Raw genomic sequence first — 21,524 nt, 5'->3', positions numbered from 1 at the left:
TGTGTGCAGGTTGTGGTTTTCCAAGGAAAGTTGAGTTCGGTGCAACTGGCCTTTGTTGTAGGGAATTAAAGAAGTTTCACCAAGAAGCTTCGGGGATGAGAGGTGACGCCTTTCTTCACCTGCCTTAGCAAGTTGTCTGCAAATGGTCGAGAACGCAGGCGCCAGACGGTGAACGATGTCCAGCGAGACTTCTCCCATCACACCATCTTATCATCTTTATATTGGCTTCCCTTCGTTTAAGATTAATACTAAAGTGCCTGTTTGCACGTATAGTGCTGTGCAGCTACCAGGTTACATCTCTGACCTGCTCCATCCACGAGTAGGTAACATAAGGACAGGTCTTCGGTCCTTTGACCAGGACTCACCAGTTGTCCCTTATGCTCAACTAAAACAAAAGGTGATTGGACTTTTAATGTCGTGGCTCTGACACAAAAACTACCTCGGCAGATCCTTAAACATTGTGAGATATTGTGTTTTAGGACATTTTCACTGCAGGGAAGAATTCATGGATCTTGATCAGGCACATCTAGGGGAATGATATTTATGAGTGTGTGGAATTGTTGGTACAGCTTGATTGAATTTAATGTCACTATTGGGCCTTTGCGGAGGTATACGCTCTATTTAGTGCCATTCTAGCGACTACTTTATAGTGTTATTTGATTCTTTATATACACTGAATGAATTTAGCTCCCCTCACTTGCTCCTCAAGTATCTAAAACCAGGTCCAGTTGCTCCGATTTGAACTTTTCTTGCCTATCACATTATGAATTTATGGTTTGATTATTGCACAGATTACACTATATAGCTAATAAAGGGTTTTCTGTTTTTCTCATGATAAGAATAATCAATATCCGATGGCATTATGTGCACAGATCATTAGATTTTAGTGCAGTTTTGTGCTCAGGGTTATTTTGCGCAGTCTCACCTGCTTTCCAGGACCGGAGCAAATAAACTGCACTGTCCGTCACCGTGCCAAGTTTTTACTAGACCAGTACTTGGCTTTCCTTGGGTGAAGACTGGGTACTTTTCATGCATGCTTTAATATGCAAACAAACAATTTGTGCAACATATTGAGCGGACACTTTTATCCCATGGCTCTCTGAACTGACTTACACGAACAAACAAAAAGGAATGTATATATATTTTTAAAAAGTCTTTGTATGTCTATAAAAGTTAATAGATGTTATAGAACAGTGACTTCTCCAGAGTAAGGCCGACTTCTCACCCGATGACCCTAGAAGTAGGTTTTTCATTATCTGCTTTTCTTTTTGCACATATCCCTTCATTTGGTGACTTATGTGTATTTGTCATAATGTGATCAACGTCTGATTCCACATTGTCTTTTATGTCAGGCTGGATTTCAGCGACTCTGTTTTGGGGAGTCACACGCCACAAAACATACAGATATCGTCTGATATTCATGGTGTGACCATACACCAGCAACAGATGAAGCTTGATAACGATGCAGAGGTTGACAGACTGGAGCAGAATCGATGGAGTCGAAGCCCATAAATCATTCCGCTCTTCTGAGACCTCAACACACTCTGTCAATACAACTGCACATAATACTGATTAATATCACCCTCCAAATCTGCCCTGGTACGATAAAATGTCACAGGGCCCGGGGGAAATTCACACGGTCGAAAACACAATTAAGGGGACCCATAATACTTTTCCTTATTGCTTGTCTTGTATATATTTATATCTCCTATCTAATATCTTATATTTACTCTTTAGTCTGGATAGTTTGTTTAAGGGTTTAATTCTAATTCTAAGCCTTGCTAAGCTCTGCAGCTCCTCCGCGCAAACCACATCAGCATCAATCAAAGTAAAAGCACGAGTGGAAGATTATAAAGTATCACTGTCTGTCTTGTGTGATCACCAATATTTCTTCTTGTCTGCTGTTTGTCTATAGATCGGCTGTAAGGTGGTGGTGACCTTGTTCATGTACTTTCTTGCGACCAATTACTACTGGATCCTCGTTGAGGGCCTGTACCTCCATAGCCTCATTTTTATGACCTTCTTCTCAGACAGAAAGTATCTGTGGGGATTTACTCTGATTGGCTGGGGTGAGTAGTGCTTCATTTACATTCTGTGTGCATGTGATTAAAATATGATTAGTAGGCTTAATAACGTGCAAATTTGAATCTGATTTGGAATATTTATTTTTTGATGGTTTAATTAAAGTGATGACAAGTTGGAAATAGGCTCGACATCGGTGGAAACTGTGGAAAGACACAGATACCTGAATATGGGCTTTACAGTTCCTGCATTGTACACACTGTGCGTATAAGTTACACAAGCACAGCGCATACAATGTGGATGCTGTGCTCCCCGGGTTCTACCTGCCTAGCAAGTTATGGACTTTGATTTTTGGAATTATGTATTTTCTCATGGTGACGCAATTCTTTCAAAGCAATTGTAATAAATGTGTTTTCATGTTTATTTTTCAGGAGTACCAGCGATGTTTGTGACAGTTTGGGCAACTGTGAGAGCCACGTTTGCGGACACAGAGTGAGTGATGTGTATGAATAATGCAGATGTTATTCTGGTTAAACTTTAATGCAGAAATATGAAGGTCATGCTCTCAGGTGTTATCAAAGTCGGCAGTGAAGTTTGTTTTGCTCATCTCATGTTAACAAAAATACCGGCACACAGGTTTAAGGCTTAAATTATTCAATTTGAAGATATTTTTAAAAACAAATTTTTCTTCACAATTCCTGACTCTCAAACCTGTCTTGGATTTTTGTTGTTGTAAATATTGATGTCAGGGTTGAAAGCCGAGCAAAATTGATTCCCCATCCCCTTCTGTAAGGGCACAGCTTGTGTGCACCATACACCCTCATCCAGCAGCTGCAGGAGAGCAGCAGGACATTTTCGTCTTCCTTTAAGCCTTTTTTTGGCCAGGAAAACCAACCAAGCGTGATAATAACCACAGCTGTGTCGTGTGCTTTCAACAGTAATAGGTAGTATGGAGGAAGAAGTCATGGTGGGCATTTGGCTAAAAACCAAACATATCGACTAGTTGCCGTACTGGTTTATATTGACTTACAGCCAGCACTATTTATGCTTTTCCTCTAATAACAGAAAAACCACATCTGCAAAAGCTCTTAAACTTGATGGAGTCTTTGTGTGAAGTGCAGGGGTAATACATAGTAAATGAAGAAATAAGGTCAGAAAAATCATGTAATCATTTATTTCGTTTTTTAATTTGTTTTCTCACACTCGCCCTTGGCTCATGCCGACAGTGAGTTGTACACCCAGTTGTCCTCTTAAGCAAAGAGGACAACTTGACGTCGTAGAATGATTTTACTCCACAGAGCAGAGTGAAAGCGAGGAGCACTCGCTCTACGGGGGACTGAAACTGCCCCAGAAGCATCTTCAGACTGACTGACACAATTTCTTTGTAGATAATTGACTTGGAGAATCTTATTCAACTGTGGGGTTTGCGACTGATCATTTGAATCTTTGGCTTTTAGGGGGCAACCCTAGGAAATGGGTCAATATGATATCTGTGTCTATGTTGCAATCAAAACGAGGGGAAAGATGAGTCGCGTCTGATGAGACTTATCACGAGAGACACAGGGGGATCCTGAATCATCACGTCTACCCCCTCGATCTTCACTTATCTTTGCTGATCTGTATTTTGTTCCTGCAGGTGTTGGGACTTAAGTGCAGGCAATTTGAAATGGATTTACCAAGTGCCTATCCTGGCAGCTGTCGTGGTGAGTACAAGGTCCCCGCTCACACTTTTCTCCTACTGTGCAGGAAATGACACTGTTTTTGCCGCACCTGCATGTGTCATTGCAGTGACACTTAATTTTATCATTGTGCTTCTATTTTCTCTCCAGGTTAATTTCATGCTATTTCTGAACATCATCAGAGTGTTGGCGACTAAACTACGAGAGACGAACGCTGGACGGTGTGACACAAGACAACAGTACAGGTAACAACATGCAAGAGCTGGGCTCGATGATTAATTTCATTTCATCTCCACTCAGTCCTCATGTGATGATGTGTAACCTGCATCACTCTCATCGTGATGAAACCATGAATATATTTGCTCCAATTGCATTTCCATCATGAGACAGGTTCCAAATTGCTGTTGTGTATAATAATGTCTCTTTACCTTCATGAAAGGCTGCAACTACTGATTATTATTATTATAGATAATCAGTTATTGTTTTGAATGAGCATTAATATATATATATATATATATATAGTCTCCAATTGTACAGAAATTCGTAAAAAAAAGAACAGTTGTCAAAGGTGAAAATCTTCAAATGGCTTGTTGAGTAACATTCCAAAACAAGTTTTTATATTTTTTTGACTTTTAAATTGAAAAAAAAGCTAATTCTAACATTTGAAAAGCTGGAAACACAAATGTTTTGCACTGTTGCTTAGTTAATTATTTAAACTTGATTTTTTGTGGATTCAATAATTAGATAATTTACGAATCGTCTCCGCACCAAACCAGATTCAGAAGATAAAAATTCTAAGAAGTAAAAGAAAGGAGTTTTAAAACATTTCATAAAAAAATGAATAATGGGAAATGAATTGAGAATTTAATGAACGTGCGAAAATTAGCTGTTTTACATTTGTGATGGGCAGAAAGATTTTATATATATATATACAGTATATATAATATAATATATAATATATTATACTGTTACAGAAAATTGTTGAAGTCCACGTTGGTGCTGATGCCCCTGTTTGGTGTCCACTACATCATATTCAACGCCATGCCGTACACAGAGGTGTCCGGAGTCCCCTGGCTCATCCAGATGCACTACGAGATGCTGTTTAACTCCTTCCAGGTAAAGCTGCTGCATTACAAGTGCCAGAAATGCTCATTTAACACCATGGACTCCTTATAATATCTGTTTGTCCTTTTAAGCCGAACCAATCTAATTGACCTCTCTTCTCTAGTCTCCAGCATGAGAGGACAGTTCATTGATCTAATACTTGTTGTTGAGGTGTTTGGTTTTGCTAAGATCATAATTAAGATAGAGAGGAAGTGAGGAGAGGCTGATGATTTTAAAATGCTATAGAAAATCGACAGACAATTACACAGATAAAATGTCATATCATCATTCTCTTCTCCTCTGCAGGGATTCCTCGTCGCAATCATATATTGCTTTTGCAACGGGGAGGTAAGAACTCATTAAGTTTCACAGTTCACAGAAAAACTTACTGCATATTATTTATGCTCCTAAGTGGCTAAATAACATTTACTCCCTCAAGGTACAAGCTGAGATCAAAAAGTCGTGGAGCAGGAGGACTCTGGCACTGGACTTCAAAAGAAAAGCTCGGAGTGGCAGTAACACATACAGCTACGGACCTATGGTGTCACACACCAGTGTTACCAACGTCACTGCCAGAGGACCGCTGGCGCTGCACCTCACGACGAGGCTGGGCCCGGTGCCCGTGAACGGGCACAGGAACCTGCCCGGGTACGTGAAGAACGGCTCAGTCTCAGAGAACTCCTTACCTTCGTCGGGACAGGAGCTCCACATTCCCGAGGAGGAGCACTCAGCTCACACGAGGCCCTGCGAGAACGAGAAACCCTCGCCTGTGGTCGAGGAGGAGCGGGAAACAGTCATGTGACCGCCAGGCCGCTGTACAAGAAAACTACATGAACAAATCATCAACACGGCGGCAGGATGGTCTGAAGGGGACGACTGCATGCGTCAACACTGCCAGTTTATCTTCCTCCTGTGAATCAAGCCTGAACTGTACAGACCGATGAGGCTCCAGGCGAAAAAAGGCGTATCAGTCGTGTGAGCTTCATTTTTGTGGCGAATACTCTTTCAAGACGCACCTGCCACAGTGAATGTGTAAAAGGCTGAAACACAGACTGTCTTATTTCTTTTTCCACCGTCGTTATCTCGTTCTCTCATCGCTTTTGTGGCAAACGTCTCGTGCTCAGCTATTGTGCATAAATCAAACCGAGGTTAGTCGCAGTCGTCACCAGGAACAGCCTTAATCACCGATGTAAAGGGAGTTGGATTTGGAGTGCGCTCGGTGGCAATTCCATCGGCCACTGGTTTCCAGATTAAGTCAGTGTGAGTAGACCAAGTTCACCCTCGGCATAAGAAGAGGAGTTAATGCTACTATTATGGGGCGACTGTTCATTTGTCCTGCATCGACTTGTATCCACTTCAGTGTAAAAGGGAAGGTACTCAGGTAATTGAAGTCCTCTGTTGTTGCGCACCTATTTTTATACTTTTAAAGTGGTGTTTTAGCCTGGTCAGCGTTTCTCTTCAGAAGACGTTATATAAGGCTTGTGTCAAATAGTCTGTTTTTTGTACAGTTTGTGCTGTTTAGAAAGACCCAGTATTCATCGCTCTAATTACAACAGATGTCGAGGAGTTCAAATGAATGTTTCATATTCAAATTCTCTGCAAAACACACACACACACAACATGATGCCAAAGTGAGAATATTTCTTTGAAGAAGTTGTCTCTGTCAGTGTTAGCTGAGGTAAAGAATAACTTAATGGAAATCTGACACAAATAGTATCATGTGTTCTCGGCAAAGTTTTCAAAGGAAGAGAGACCCCCCATTCCAAAACACCGGGTGCAGGAAATGGCCGTATATTGCAGTGGAATGTTAATTAAATGAGGAATGAGGAAAATCTCAAATTCCCTTGGAATTCCAAGAGTGACATTTGTGGCGGATATGAAGGAAAACCCAGAAATGAATAACACACAGTATAGTTTTTACAGATGGTCCAGTGTTATGCTGCTTTTTGATGTATATATACAAGTCACAATGTTTACAAAGGTCAGAAATACATTCTAATTGTGATCTAGTAGTCTTCATGTGTATGGATATGTTGTAAAGCTATGTTTCAGTGTATATCTCTTTTTTTTCACGTGTTTGTTTACGGAATGTTTGCAATATTTAATTAATGTAAATAGTCCCCCAAAAAGAAAAAAACTGGTTAATATATCTAGTGACAGAGGGCATTCAAACTGGCATTTCATGAAGCATTCCACCAGATATTATAAACTTAATTCACCTAACCTACATAGTTTGCAGGTTAGGTCACCATCTCCATTATACCAAAGAGAAAAGGTCACAGAGAAAAGGTTACGGTGTTAACAGTGACCCTCTCCCCGAAAGAAAAAAAACTAAAGTGCTACTGATAGTTAGTGTTGGAAAATGTCACAGTGAAAGAGTTCAGCCCCCGCGTAGATTGATGTTTTTTTTATATAAAATACAAAATTTCATGTAAAATAAACACAATGCAAACATGTTTGTGTCAAAGGAGAAAACAACTCTCTGTGGCGCAGTAACAAGAAACTGACACCTCTCTTATCTAGGAATATAAATATAAATCCAGATTGACAAATTGAATCAGAAGGAGCTTTCACACCTTCCTTGTTTGGTCAAGACCTGCGGACTTTGCAGTTTAATCAGAACAAACCATGACTTAGACCAAAATTTTGTCTAACCAAAAGAGTTGGTCTCAGATATTTTTAGGGATTTTCACATAATTTCAGACCAATTGCAGGAAGTTGAGACGGCAGACGCTTCTGACGATAAAATGTTTGCAAGACGAGGACGTTGATTTGGTGCATTCCAACTTTTGTCAAAAGTTGGAATGCACCAAATGCAAAGTCAGACATTGCCTGAATAAATCGGTCTATTCATTTTCTCCATTCAAACAGAAACACTTCTACCTGTTGAATTGACGTCACTCCCTAAATTATAATGGGAAACCAACACTAGTGTAAAGTATTTTTAAAAAACATGACTTCTTGGTGTGAAAACAAAATATATCTCTGATGGATTCAGAAAAATGTCGTTTTTCCCTCTTATTTTTTCATCCGGCTACCATCGTTTGTGGCGAGCGCTCTCGTCCAGTGTGACTTCATACTGACTGAGTTATGCTCCCGTTACACAGATTTGCTAGGATTGTGCTTGACTCATTCCTTAAAGGTCAAATCCTGGTCTGCTCAGTTTGTACTGGCCTCAAGTCCATCCAGCAGATTTACACTGCATCTCAAAGAGTAAAGTAGAAAACACTAAATCATGTTACAAACGGCCTCAACTGTTTTCCCATCAGGCAGTTGTTTATTAAATAAATCCAGTCATATTCTATACGTTTCTATTAACGGACTAAATGGACCCAGCTTGGACGTTTGCACGAGGATCGCTCACGATTGCGACTCGAGGTTGAGTGGATTGTCTACAGCAGTAATTCCATGTGGCTGCCGGCCACAGAGATGGAAAAAGGCCGAGACTGAGGGAACCCTCTCTAGATATTACAGTTTCATACCATCAGTAGAGTTTACAGTATGTACAAGATTTAAGACTGCAGCTGACTGAGGGAGTTGTTCCTCAGATTCACTCAGACTTTCCACCAACTGCCGCTGGGCAAGTAAACATGTTGCCGTTGCATAATCCAGGTTCTTAATTAAAAAGAGGGGCGGTATCAGAGCATGAAAATAATTTTATTATGAAAGAAAAACACTTGGAAAATTATATATTTGAGCACTTTAATACCCTATAATACAGTATTTTGTTCTGATTGTATCCTGTAAGATGATTGTGTTTTGGAATCAAGTGTACAATAAGGCCAATAACCATAGAGCTAATGTTGTATTTCATTATTTACAAATACCTCTCATGGAAGTATATAATGTGTTTCATTGTCTTTTATTTATCTTGTGCCGAAATGTGCTCAGTGGCGTGGACGTCGCTCTTCGTGCTTTAGACGCAGCGTGTGAGCGGTGTTCTCCGACACACGTCTCACTCTCTCATCACTCCATCGTGATGTAGGCACGTTGTAGATATCAGTGTAAACGTGGAAGGTTAAAATAGGAAGATGGTTCCTGGTCTTATAATGTTCATCAGTGAATTGTGAATAAGTCAATAAATCTGTACTCACATGTTTTCAACTGTTGTGAATCTGATTGAGACAAAATACCCATAATGCATGTTCTTATACATAAGATTTTTCTTTATTTCAAATATAATATCATACAAATTTCATATAAGAAAAAAAGTGCCTGAAATGCTTGCGGTGAAAAATGAAATAATCTCTCTCGGTGGGTGTCAGTGGAAGGTTCAGTTCACTTTTGAGCCTTCCTAGCTCCCCCTTTAGCTCCCTTTAGCTCCCCTTTAGCTCCCCCTTTAGCTCCCTCTTTAGCTCCCCCCCTACCTCCTTTCTCCCCCTTGTCCCCTTTCTCTCCAGATTTCCTCCCTTTCCCATCTGCGTCCTCTTTCTTGGTTGCTCCCTTTTCACCTTTCTCACCCTTCTTCTTTGTTGATGCATCGTTTTCATCTCCTTTCCCCTCTTTGGCACCCTTGCCTTCCTTCTTGCCCTCCTTGGTCTTCTTCTCTGCTTTATCAGCGTCCACTTTCCCGGAGACGGTCGTCACCTCCTCCTTTTCTTCTACTTTCGCAGCTGCGGCAGAAAGAAAAGTGATATAAAAAGAAAAGAAACACATCAGGTATCATCAGGTTTCTGCCTCCATAGCTAATTGGAAGAAAGAATTTAATCCGACAGAATGCCGGCCTAAGTAGGTTACATATAATGAAGGCACATCTGTTTCTATCTGTCCTCATAAGCATGGTCTATTTATTCTTTTAATTGGATTGTTTGAAGTGCTTTCAGGCTGAGGAATGGAGAACAAAGGTTTACAGTCAGCTTAGTGACAGAGACAATGTTTTTATCTCAATTTTTCAAGAGGTGACACACAGCGCAAGTGCACAAGGCTCACAGAGGTAGGATATTGATATTGAAGTTATTGGATTTAGTACAACAAAATGAAATGGGTATTTCGAATAAAATATTTCTTCTGGACTCAGAGTTTGACTTTGACATTTTTTTTAAATACACTGCCATAGTGTAACTTTAAGATAATCCATAGTGTAACTATGATGTCACACAATAGAGCGCATACCACTGCTTGTTTTTATGTTTTTTTCAGCAGGTCAACGTAAAACTACTGAACTAATTTCCATTAAATCCAAAACATTTTGGCATAAACCCAGATAATACCACAAATCGTTCCACACATTATTTTTAACATTGTGAGGCGTTAATTTTCACCAATTTCCTGGATTTTGATTAAATAATATGATTTATGGAACCGACATCTGTGACTGAGAGCAGTTTGGTGCATGTGGCTTTGTTGAATTAAGGGAGTGCCATTCCAGTTTTTTTTACCTTTACTTGTATTTATTTTAAATGAAAACTGAGAAAAGTCAAAGGTCAACAGGTCAAATAACATTTCAGCCCACAGGAGTTATTTATTTTCAGGCACCGGGCAAAAGGAAAAGAAATAACAGCTTCAGGCGAGAGATAACAAATTACACCTGATGTGAAAGAGATCAACAAGAAACATTGGTGTGTTTTTACCAAGCCGCTGATATTTAAAAGCTGTGAAAGTTGCACAGTGAAGAGATTCCAGCCGGGGTCAAATAAGAGAACTTTGTCGAATCATTTTTCCAGTAGCAAAGCAAACATTATCCCGGTGCTCTACAGAAGCTTCAGACCACAGCTTCAGACACAGGATACACTAACAAAGGCCAAGTAACCGAATGACAAACACACCAAATGCCAATAGTTGCCGGAGGCGGCGAGAGTAAACCTGAAATATGTTTGGTCCCGTGTCTTACTGTGGTGGATGAATCCAGGCGACTTAAAATAATCAACCAACCAACAGAACGCCATGAACAGATTCCCTTGTCTTGACTGATTCTGTCTTCTTATACTCTCCACTCTTTGACTTTACTCTTTTTCTACACGTTTACTTTTACACCAGTGTGATTTAGACAAAACCTGGAGATATGATTTCCTCGGAGCGGCAGGTTAGAGCCGGTGGATGGTGATGGCTCAGTGATGCGATGTAATTGAATGTCTGGTTTTTAAACCCAGATGTTATTGTTCCAGTTTTAGTCAAAGTTGGAACTGAGACTTGACTTTTTGCCCCCGTTTCCTGTTGTGCAGCGTCGTGGAATAATTAAAGGTTAACGCTGCCTTCGACGAAAGGCCTGGACCCTGACACATCTCTTAAATGTCAAATGTTCAGCACAGACGCAGCTGATACAAATCTTCTTGGCATATTCCAGGGGCGGAGCTAGGGGGTGGCGTCTGAGGCTTGTAACAGGTTAGGGTCCATGTGGGTTGGTGACCGGCAAAAACTCACAGACACACCATAGCTGGAGATTTCATAATGCTCGTGTGTTTATTGCTAACATGCACTCCAACCTTACCAAGCCTGACTAATCTATCAGAGGCCGCTCTAATTGGTCCGCTTGGTAGCAAGTCTTAGGTCCTAAGTCTTAGGCCAATTGATCCCTGTCACCTAACTTTTAAGATACTCATTCAGGTTCAGAGTCATAGATTCCCAGGGAAAGATTATTTCTTTCACAGGTTACACGTGTTACTCCTACCAGTGAAAGTGTGATTAAATTAAATCCTGTTCAGTCTGACTAGTGTGAATTTAAATTATAAGTAGGGCTCCTTTCAGAAAACGCATTAGATGAATATCCCTGTTGTACTAGAACCGAGCGAGACTTGTAACCAGAGCAACTTCCCTTTTTTCACTGTGAACCTCAAATGACCTTTTTCCTCCCTGCACCATCCAGAGCATTAGATGTGTGAGAAATGTGTTTGAACGTGTTTGAGCCGTGCCGGTTCGGTGATGCTGAGACCACCCTCATTTCCAGCCCAGTTGGAAACATGTGCTGTCGAAGTATCAGGTCTGGCAAGAACAAATAAGAGAGTTAGTCACTCGTTCTTTTCAGTCCCTGTGTTGAATGCGTGTGAGGCAGAGGGAGAGGAAAGGATAATGCGAGAGGAAGATTTGGTTCCTTCCTCACAATGTGTGTTTTAAGAGATATGATGATGCTTTTAACAGTTTGGTGAGTGTGTGCAAATGGAGCCCTAGAGAGAGAATGATAATAGAGAATGTTGGACATCTCAACGGGGAAAATAACATGTTCTTTGTTTTTTGTACCTCACGTATTTTCTTCAACCCACAAAACTAAAGTGTATTCTCAGTTGCGTTTGCATAAGGGACGTCTTTTCTCCCGCATTACATTTGTTTTTCTACATATCACCAATATGTTTCTAATGCACCTATCTTTGCCGTTGATCCTGTCGCTTACAGTAACATATAGCAATGTGCTCGGACATGTTAGGCTCTTTTAATAATCTACATCTCGGATCTCGGCTGCAAATGCGAGTTGAATCAGAGCAGATTGATTGAGCAGTTGATTCAAGATCTCCAACCAACATTGATTCCTTTTTCCACTTTACTCACTTTGATGATTGGATTAGTTGATAATCATAATCCATGCAGTAGGTCTTGTATTGTTCCTATACACACACTATACAGAGGAAGGAAAAAGTGAGTCCTTTGTGAACTGCAAGAAAATAAACAGCAAAGAAAAGTTGAGTAGAAATGTAAATTCCCCGCAGAAACGTAATTAAGGTAACGTTGATTTTCTTTTATCCCTGAAGTACGTTTTTTTTTCCTCACTTGACATATCCCAGTTTTGTGTGAAAAATATATTCACGGACAAATCAGAGAGATGAGATCAGACATATCTTGATGCTCATTTGTAACATTGATTTAACTGGTAATTTACAGTCAGTGTCTTTACAGCGGAGCAACATTTCTGTTCCTCCGCATAATCGAGCCCTCGTTTGAAAAAATAAATACATAAAAGTTTTCATTATGAATTTAATTTTTCTATCACGATGTTCATTCAGAGACATTGCATTCGCTGCACGTGGTCATTTGGATTGTCACATGATTCTTGTGGCACAATTCGTGATATAATCAGTAGAGAAAGGAAGCAATTTGCATATTCACTCACAGGGATGCTGCTCTCCCCCTAGAAGCAAATCACAGTATGGTTTGGAGTTCATGGTTGAGAGCGGCTGATAAATACGTGTTCATGCTTACTATTTATAATGGCTGCAGTCAGTACAGCCCCTTCAGCTCCTCTCCCAGCCACATGGTTGATTAGTTAAATAGTCACGCAAGAGGATTCACTGCGATGCATATTAGATCAACTCTCTGTGGAGATTGAAGACAGACTGACGCTCTCGCTATAGTAGGTTTTTACATCTGATTTTCTTCCCCCCCCCCCTCTAATGCCATGGCCATGGCAAGAAAAAAAAAACTTATTGACAGCTCAATGCTTTTTCCACCATAACTAATTTCTGTATTAATGCACACAAATGCGTAATTAAATCATCAGGAGGAGCCAGACGAGACAGATGTCAGTCCTTATCCGTCACCGCTCTTAACCTGGAGAAGCCACAGCTGAGCCGTTGAGACGGTTTAGGTAAACACGAGTCAAAATCCCGGGAGGAAAAAAAGAAGCATTTATAATTACAGATGACACCAGCGCCGACATCTATAATCAATTTTAATTAACACAGGAAGGAAATTGTATGGATGATTTGCTTTAGTCAAAGTAAATCTGACGAAAGGAAACAGGGATAAAGACAAGCGTACAGTGGAGCACAAACAGCTGCATGCATTACTTTAACATTGCCTCACATTTCTCACAAAATTCTAACTTTTTCATGCAAATCTGTGCATTTTTATCAAAAACATTTTTGGCTTTAAGGAAGATGCAAGCTTTACAAAATACAAAAGTATAAACTACAAAAGTCCAGCTGCTCTACAAGAATCATATTTGTAAAACGCAGTACGATCTGTATTCTGGAGCCATGAGTAAAAGTTTCTGCTGCACACAGTCACTGCTGCACTTCAACCACCTGCAAGCAAAATTCAAGTTGTGCTCTACTTTCTGTATATAAATTCCAAGCATTACGCATCAGGCATCAAAGAAAGACGACAGGATATATTGATGGTAGATGCATGAAAGGGACTTTGTAGCCAATGTGTATACACTGTGTTTTTTTTGTTTTTTTTAAGTCACTTAACCAAGAGTGACCAAGTGTGACAGAAGATAAGATTCGAAGCAAAGGAGGAAGAATTATGCCGTCTCGGGCAAACTGAGGGAGCTGGGCTGCTCCTCGCTGACCCCAGCTACAGAGAGCTGGCTGTTTTCAGCACTTTGAGGTTGGACCTGCTCAGACACTGTTTGTACTGCAGAGGCATCGAGGGCAGCTGGAAGAGAAAAGAAGAGAAGGAGAAAACAGGAGGAGAAGAGAAGAGTAGGAGAAGAGAAGAAGAAAAGAGTAAGAGAAGAGTCAATTTAGTACAGAGCAGAAGCATAAAGCAGAGCAGAAGAATTAAGTGAAGCAAATCTTGTGAGATAACAAGAGGAGAGGGAAAATAAAAAAATTACAGCTGCCCCGGAGAAGAAGTTATGTAAAAAGACAGCTGTCCTCTTCGCCGTAATCTTTGAGTAAGACTACAACAATCGAGAGTCTTGTAAGACATCAACTATGCCCCTCAGAGGCAGCTCTCCATCCACAGGGAGCTCAACTCACTAAAGTTATTCTTCCTGGTTTTCAGATGTAGGCTGTTCTTTAACATAAAGCAACGACAGACTGCCCTAAATGGACATAATGAGCAGTCGGTGTCTATGACAGTTCAAACCGTCTTTATTTATCTCCAATTTTCTCATTTGCAGTCACCAGCACCGGAGGCTGCTCGTGTGCAGCTCCAAACAAAGGATTAAAAAGAAACTGTGGCAGAAGAGAAAGCGAGGGGAGCAAATCACAGCGGAGTCTGAGCTCCTGCTTGTTATTGTTATTATTACATTTAATAAAGAGACATTAACACTGGAGAGATAATAAAGAGGGACTCACATCCTGGGATCTCAGTCAGCTCGTTCAGAGGTGGCACTGTCTCTAATGTGTTGGCGTATTTCTTGGCGGCCTGCCTTTGCTGGTTTCGCGCCTCGATTTCCTTTTTGGTTCTCGGGATTCGACATTTGAATATACAGCACAGGGTGATAACTGAGGGAGAGAGGGACAAAAAACACAAGGCACAAGGACTTTATTTCAGTAGAATATGTAGAGCGTGTAGATCAACTGATAGATGGATCGATTTTGGGGTTTTTTTGCCCAGTTTTGGATGTATTCATATAATGGCTCCCTGTAAAGTTTTAAAATGATTGTAAGCTTTTACTGATCACTTTTAAAGCTCGCCTTGGTCTGGCCCTGAACCACATAGCAGAAATGTTGACCCCATATGAGCCAGCTCGCTGGTCAGCTAGTTGGTCGTTCAGTCAGTCGCTGCATCGTTTTCTCCAGACTGAAAAGCTCTGCAGTTAGGGTGCCATGTTGGACTTTAGTGTTCCCTTGACTTTTTGACTAGCCCCACCTAAAGGTCAAAACTTTTACTCATCCAGACAGATTTCTCTGATTGTGAGCAATCCCCTTTTCATGTAGCACCACTGTGAGGTTCACATTCATGCTTTAAACTGAAATGACTCAACAACTGGTGGATAGACTGTTGTTTAATTTGCTACAGACAAATCTCAAAGGATTCATTTGAATAATTTGATTACCCTAAACCATTATCGGCAATAGTCTTCTAACAAGCTAAAATAAGATGAAGATTATTTGCAAAATATACCGTTTAGCTTAAACCACCAGATTCACAGCTTTTCAGTCTTTTATCCAAAAATATGATTTTACTCCTCAAGAAAACTTGAGATAGATGTCCCTGTCAAATCCTGTGTGAATAAAACCCAAATCGTCAATTAGGGATTAAATCAGAGGTGTCTCAGTTGTACAGGGTGGAAATGCACAACTTTAAGAACAACACCTGCATTTTGAAACAAAGATTTGTGATATAGTCCATTAATATAAGAACCACTTGTACTTTCCCTTTCCTCATGCCACTGCTGTTATTTGGATGAGCCACTTCTTGAAACACATACGTGATCGTGATGATTTCTTTATTCCCTGACATAATATCTGGGCCACTTCAACCCACACTCTGCTTGATAACCATATTCTGGAGGGGTGCTTTCATGCACAGACCTCATTGGACTGCAGTTATTTCTCATTATAGCTGTCTGTGTTTCAAGAATGATTAATGAGGGTGAAAACAAAGTGATTTAATGAGACATACTGACCAACTGCCAAACCAAACACCGCAAAGATGCCAATGACCTGCCATAACCGCAGCCCCCAGAAAACGACGGTCTCTGAGGTCACGGGGTCCGGCTTCTTAGGGGGCTCTGTAGGCAAAAGCTGTGGGGGAAAGAGAAAAAGGATTGACCTAAGTATCTGCATGCCATAAATAAATCTTCAGAAACGGGTATTACAGCAGAGAGCAAACCTCAGGGAGTAAACAAGTTCTTAGAGAAAACCAAAGAGGATTATGCCCAGATTTCTGTGTGATAACACTGACCTTCAGGAAATGTAGTGTGTCACCAGAGTAATTGGTGTCACTCCTTTTATCTTTTTCAATTCAAGCGCAAATGAATTAATGATGCTCTTGTTGAATCAACTCAAACGGTCCTCAAACGGTCACAGAATTCCCCAATCCACAGTTTTCGCACAAATGTCAAATGTAAAAAGTGTTTAGTGGAAATTTCAGTCTCTTCTCAGGACAGTTTATCCACAAACATACATCTAATGCCACTATAACCTCACCTCTCTGAAGTCTGTGAGGGTCAATACCATGATGTCATCACACTGCAAGCCTCGGATGTGCAATTTGGATTTTTTTCTAGATCCGATTATTTATTTTTTTGTAGCTGTTCACATTATCTTTTAAAATGTGGCCAATATCAGAATCCAATTTGAACTGGTCATGGCCCAGATGTGACCCACATGCACAGAACAACAACAAGACGTCAAACACAGCATGCTGTGTGCGGAAGTTATCAAGGAGAAGAAGTCCGTAATAAACATGGAGGCCACAGAGGGTTGATGGTTTGATTTTTCTCTTGATCCTTTGACCGGTTACGATACGATCCCTCAGGTTTTGCTTGTATTTACGAGGTCTAAAACCTCACTGTCCCTGCACTGACTACCTCTGTCACAGATGTCTTCCATGTTGTTTTTTCCCGCCAGGTGACTCCCACCAGCCCCTCCTCCTACGCAGGATTATGAGGAATGTCAATCGAGAGTGACGTAAAAGTTGCACTAAATTCCGATATGGGTCACATGGCTGCTCAGACTGAGGTTGCATTTAAAAAAATCTGATCTGTATCTAACTTAGAACCACATATGAAAGTGGCCCAAATCTAATTTGAAAAGATCAGATTCCATGTGATCTGTGCTGTTCACATTGTCATTAATCAATCAGATCTGGATCACAAAGGGGGGATCGCATTCAGGCCACTTGGGCCTGCCTCTGAGTAAAGTCAACCTATCAATGTTATTTAATATTTACTTAGATTTGTTGTAAATTCAACTGAGCTGAACTTGACTTACAGACGTCCACCTAATCTATCCAGACCTGCTCAAATTCTATGTTTGTTTATAGAAACTGCAACGATACTATCGTCAGAAACCCTTTATGAGGCTTTCTGCCATGTCTCCATAGTCTTAGAGGTTTGGTTGAAGACTAGAACGTCTAAATGTGTGTCATGTGTCAGCGATGGTGGTGGGGGTTTTCACTTAAACTTTACCACTTTACTATTATTTGTGTAAGCATAGTTTGCACTTCGTTTATATTTTTGGTAGTCAAAGAATCATTTGATCATTGGAATGATCTGGTTTTGTATTGTCTTGGGTTAGATGTAGGGACCCCCTACTCTCCTTTACCTGGGGCCCCCAAACTCCCTTAAAACACTGCAGTTAGAGAAAGCTGGTTTCTGGACTGGTGCTTGTGTATTCCCCCAAATTTTCACAATGGCCTTTGATGCCTTAATTCTCTGCTGCAAGAAATTCAGTGAGTCCAAAAGAAACACGGGTGGGGATTGGGTCCAATTTGTGAAAGAAAAACTGTGTGTGTTCGATCAATGCCTTGGAGCAGCCTGCAGATAAAACCATCAGGAGCCTTTTACCCCCTGTCCACTGTAAATTGATCACTTAATTGAATGATAGAAAGTTGTTGTGGAAACTCTATACTTTGGTCCATAGAAACAGGCGATGCATTCGAAAATGGACATTTATCACATTTGCTGCCTTCGCCGATAACCCCATTACTGGTGGAATAGAAACGTGTTCTGAGAATCGTTCTAAATATAAGCTACGATGGTGAACACTGAGGACTGAGACAGAAGATTCGATATGAAGAATGAGCTCAATTGGGCTGTACGTATTTCTTCGAGTTTGAGTGGAGAGAATCAAACAAATCTCTTTTGTGCAGACACCAGGGTAAAAATAACCTGCTTTTACTGTGTATAGGAGCTGATACTCGTCGGCGAGCCAACATGCCGAAATGTGACTACAAGCTGTCTTCTGGGCTTCCACTGTTTGTCTCCCGTCGAGGACACAAGAGGGACTGTGAACTTCAACAAAGGCGCTGCAAAGAAAATGATCTGAATGAATTTCGTGCTGCGGTTGTGCGACTCCCACAGAAGGATTATCCTTGATGAGGATATTTAGCACGGCTCTCAAATAATAACAATTTCTTTTGCCTCAAGTGAGATTATGTAATTCTAAGTCCTTCACTCTGGAGGGGCATTTCATGTGGCGGGATTAGTGGCTTTAAGCCGCAAGTTTTGTTTTGGTGGGAACAAACAGCACAAACTCAGAATCACAGTGACCTCGAGTTACCTCGTGGTAATCGTATATCACAATTATTACACACTTTGTTTTGTTGGATGGTTGATTTGTTCGTTACATGAAGATTAACATGGAAAAATGGGAAAAAGCAGCACTGGGATACTCGCACGTAACGGACCAATGACCAAGATATCATTTACAAAACTGATATTCGGTATAAAAAGGTGCCACGTCCAGAGTATTTAGATTCTGTTGGAGCCTTTCGAGTGGACGGCGCTGTGAGTAGCAGCGATAGTCGAAGTATGTGTGGGACTGATTAGTACAAGTTTGTGACCATGAGGTTTGTGGTGTGTGTTGATTTTTCGAGGAAGTAAAGCTGCTTTTTTGCTATGGACAACAATACACACATTGGTATATCTAACTGTGTAGTATTTTGAGCTTTGAACATCTCTTTTTGAGGACTACAGAGGATCAATAGAATGTTCGCCTGACTTTATTTTGCCTCCACCACTCACACATAAAGGTCAAATCAAGTATTCGTTGTCAGCTGCACAGGCTACAATATAGATCGATTGATCGCGGTATTTGAAGTATGAACATCACATTTGTTTACTGGGCAACATCTGTCACCAACACAAGCTTCATCATGCCTCTACTTTCAGAAAGCAGTGAAGGTGTCGAGCAGCTGGCGGGAAGCTGCTTGTGGAAGTTTCTAGCGTCTGGCGGCCGGAAAGCTCAAGTGTTAGTTTGCTGCAGAGCAAAGTTAAGTGAATGTTGAGGTCACGTGTCAGAACAGGGATATTTGTAGAAATATATTTTAAAAATGTATCTCAATCATCACTTCCCTCCATATGGATGTATACAAAAACATAATCAAATTTTTTAGACATATTGCCCTGAACCAGCATCAAAATTCAGCCAATCACAATGTCAAGGCTAGTTTCTTCTGTTAGTTTTTTTATGATTTCTGTAATATACAACCACAAGTGTTGACTTTTAATTATTCCTTTTTATGTTATAGATATTATATTATAATTCCACTATAAAGCACAGCAATAGTTTGACAGGGATATTTTATCCATTCACTCATGTTTTCACAATGTAAGTAAATTGCCTCTTCTTTTGTCCTGTTACCTTATTTTTAGAAAACATAATGGATTTCAGATGCTATTTTTGTTGCCATTTCAAAATACTAATGTTAGGTGCAGTGTAAACCTCCTCTCTTGAGCCCAGGAGCACAATAACAACTTGGTCGTACCAGGACTCATCTTATTCATCCTCCCGTGCACCCACTCAAGCACATGTCCCTTCGCTGTTCATGTAAAGACCCGATTGTGTATCGGGTTTTAACGTCAAATCACATTTTAAAAAGGCAAGTAAAGCAACAGTCCTGGTGACCAAACAACGACCGTAAATCACACAAAGCTACGTTTTAAAAGGCAAAGCACCTGCACCCATCACAGAGAGACCCTCGGGATATTCCCTCCTCCAGAGGAACCTGTGGAGGACACAGTGATGCATTCAGGCTCTTACCTCAGGATCCGGGATCTGGGAGAACACGGAGGACAAGCACTGGGACAGCAGCACTGCTCCCCAGCCCCGCAGCAGGGGCTGAGGTGGACATACAGGCTGATCCCCAACCATCTTCTGCCCTTCTTCCTCCCTGCAGCCACCCTGCCCCCTCTCTCCCTCTCCCTATGCTTCCCCCCCTCTACCTCCTTCTCTCTCTCTGTCTGCCCGCCTGCCTGTACTGGCGCCGTGTACAGGACAGGACCACAATGGCCCTGGGTGATTAATGGTGCCTATGGTGCTGACTGCTTCCTCCCATCCACAGTTGTCTGCTGCTGCTGCTCTTCCCTATATCTCTTGTCTTTTCTGCCACAACACTGCAGGAACCCAAAGAAAACACCAGCCACCGTCACCACTGCAGCCAGCTGAAAACCGCTCCACTACAATGGAGGGAGAGCCAGCCCTGCAGTTAGGCTACATTAATTAATTAATAGACCTGGTGTGGTTTACAGCCAGCTCATCCTGCTGGGGACAGTTCACACAACGTGGGGGGATGGGAAGCACAGTTAACCAAGAGGATGGCCTGCGCAGGACAGTGAGGCAAATGGCTGCGGGCGTCGTCATCTTTATCGCCTGGAGTGTAAAAAAAAAAATATGTTCACACAGCCTTGGAAAAATAGGAAGAGCAACAGAACCGAGGAATCCAATTTTAACACGCACCTGCCTGAGGACAAAAAGGGTTTGGATTTAAATTACTTTGACAAGAGTCATTAGTGCTCAACTCAGGTGGGAAAATCTTGTCATTTCAAGTTGTGTGGGTTAGAGTTACAACGTGTGTGTACGGTATGTGTCTGGCCTCGATCTATACGTCTTTAGTTGTTTACAATTATGGGGAAATTATCCTTGTAGTTCTTTTGTGAGGCCGACTGTTGTGTTGTCTGTTTGAAATACAAAATAAATAAAAGAGGCAACCCACAGTGAAAATAGTACTTTTGTGAAAATGATGAAACATTACCATTTGAACAAATCCGCAAATATGAAATATTTTCAGGTTCCTACATCATTTTCTTTGTGTGCCTAATAGTAAAGGAGAAATTGGAATGACTGCTGTTTCTCTCTTTTCACAAAATACAAACACCACAGGAAACTCTGGATTGACGTACCAATACCAAAAAACAACAATGAAATATCAATTTATTAAGATGCCAACGATAACAAAAGTTGTGTTTATTGGCTACGTATGCAGCATCCACATTAACGTTGATTTTGGAGTTGGGTTTCTGGACAAATCTGACTTGTATTCAACTGTCAACTACTGTGAGAGGAGCAGTATCGATGTTTTTATAAAACTCACCACCAGGAAGTGAATCACTTATTTAGAAATATGGAATGGAGCAATTTTTGGAGTATTGTACTGGTGTAATTGCTGTTC

General features: G+C 40.9%; 2 protein-coding genes across 2 annotated transcripts in view; one reads left to right on the top strand and one right to left on the bottom strand.

Annotated features, from left to right (window-relative positions):
- Nucleotides 1-8,904, top strand: part of pth1r (parathyroid hormone 1 receptor) — a 43,728-nt gene extending 34,824 nt beyond the window's left edge. The window contains exons 7-13 of the mRNA XM_035170339.2: nucleotides 1,916-2,069; nucleotides 2,454-2,514; nucleotides 3,659-3,725; nucleotides 3,852-3,946; nucleotides 4,676-4,817; nucleotides 5,112-5,153; nucleotides 5,245-8,904. Coding sequence (XP_035026230.1) covers nucleotides 1,916-2,069; nucleotides 2,454-2,514; nucleotides 3,659-3,725; nucleotides 3,852-3,946; nucleotides 4,676-4,817; nucleotides 5,112-5,153; nucleotides 5,245-5,607 — 924 coding nt within the window. The 3' untranslated portion in view covers nucleotides 5,608-8,904. The remainder of the gene's footprint in view (nucleotides 1-1,915; nucleotides 2,070-2,453; nucleotides 2,515-3,658; nucleotides 3,726-3,851; nucleotides 3,947-4,675; nucleotides 4,818-5,111; nucleotides 5,154-5,244) is intronic.
- Nucleotides 8,905-13,352: 4,448 nt separating this feature from the next.
- Nucleotides 13,353-20,624, bottom strand: tmie (transmembrane inner ear). The gene is made up of 4 exons (XM_047342053.1): nucleotides 20,117-20,624; nucleotides 16,036-16,153; nucleotides 14,759-14,908; nucleotides 13,353-14,111 (listed from the first exon to the last, which is right to left on the bottom strand). The coding sequence occupies exons 1-4, from the start codon at nucleotides 20,225-20,227 to the stop codon at nucleotides 13,978-13,980; spliced, it is 513 nt and encodes a 170-aa protein (XP_047198009.1). The 5' UTR covers nucleotides 20,228-20,624; the 3' UTR covers nucleotides 13,353-13,977.
- Nucleotides 20,625-21,524: the final 900 nt, after the last annotated feature.

Source organism: Hippoglossus stenolepis, chromosome 11 (assembly GCF_022539355.2).
Source record: "Hippoglossus stenolepis isolate QCI-W04-F060 chromosome 11, HSTE1.2, whole genome shotgun sequence".
Taxonomy (NCBI): domain Eukaryota; kingdom Metazoa; phylum Chordata; class Actinopteri; order Pleuronectiformes; family Pleuronectidae; genus Hippoglossus; species Hippoglossus stenolepis.
Note: the sequence above shows the minus strand (reverse complement) of the source record. Positions and strands in the feature narration are given on the sequence as shown.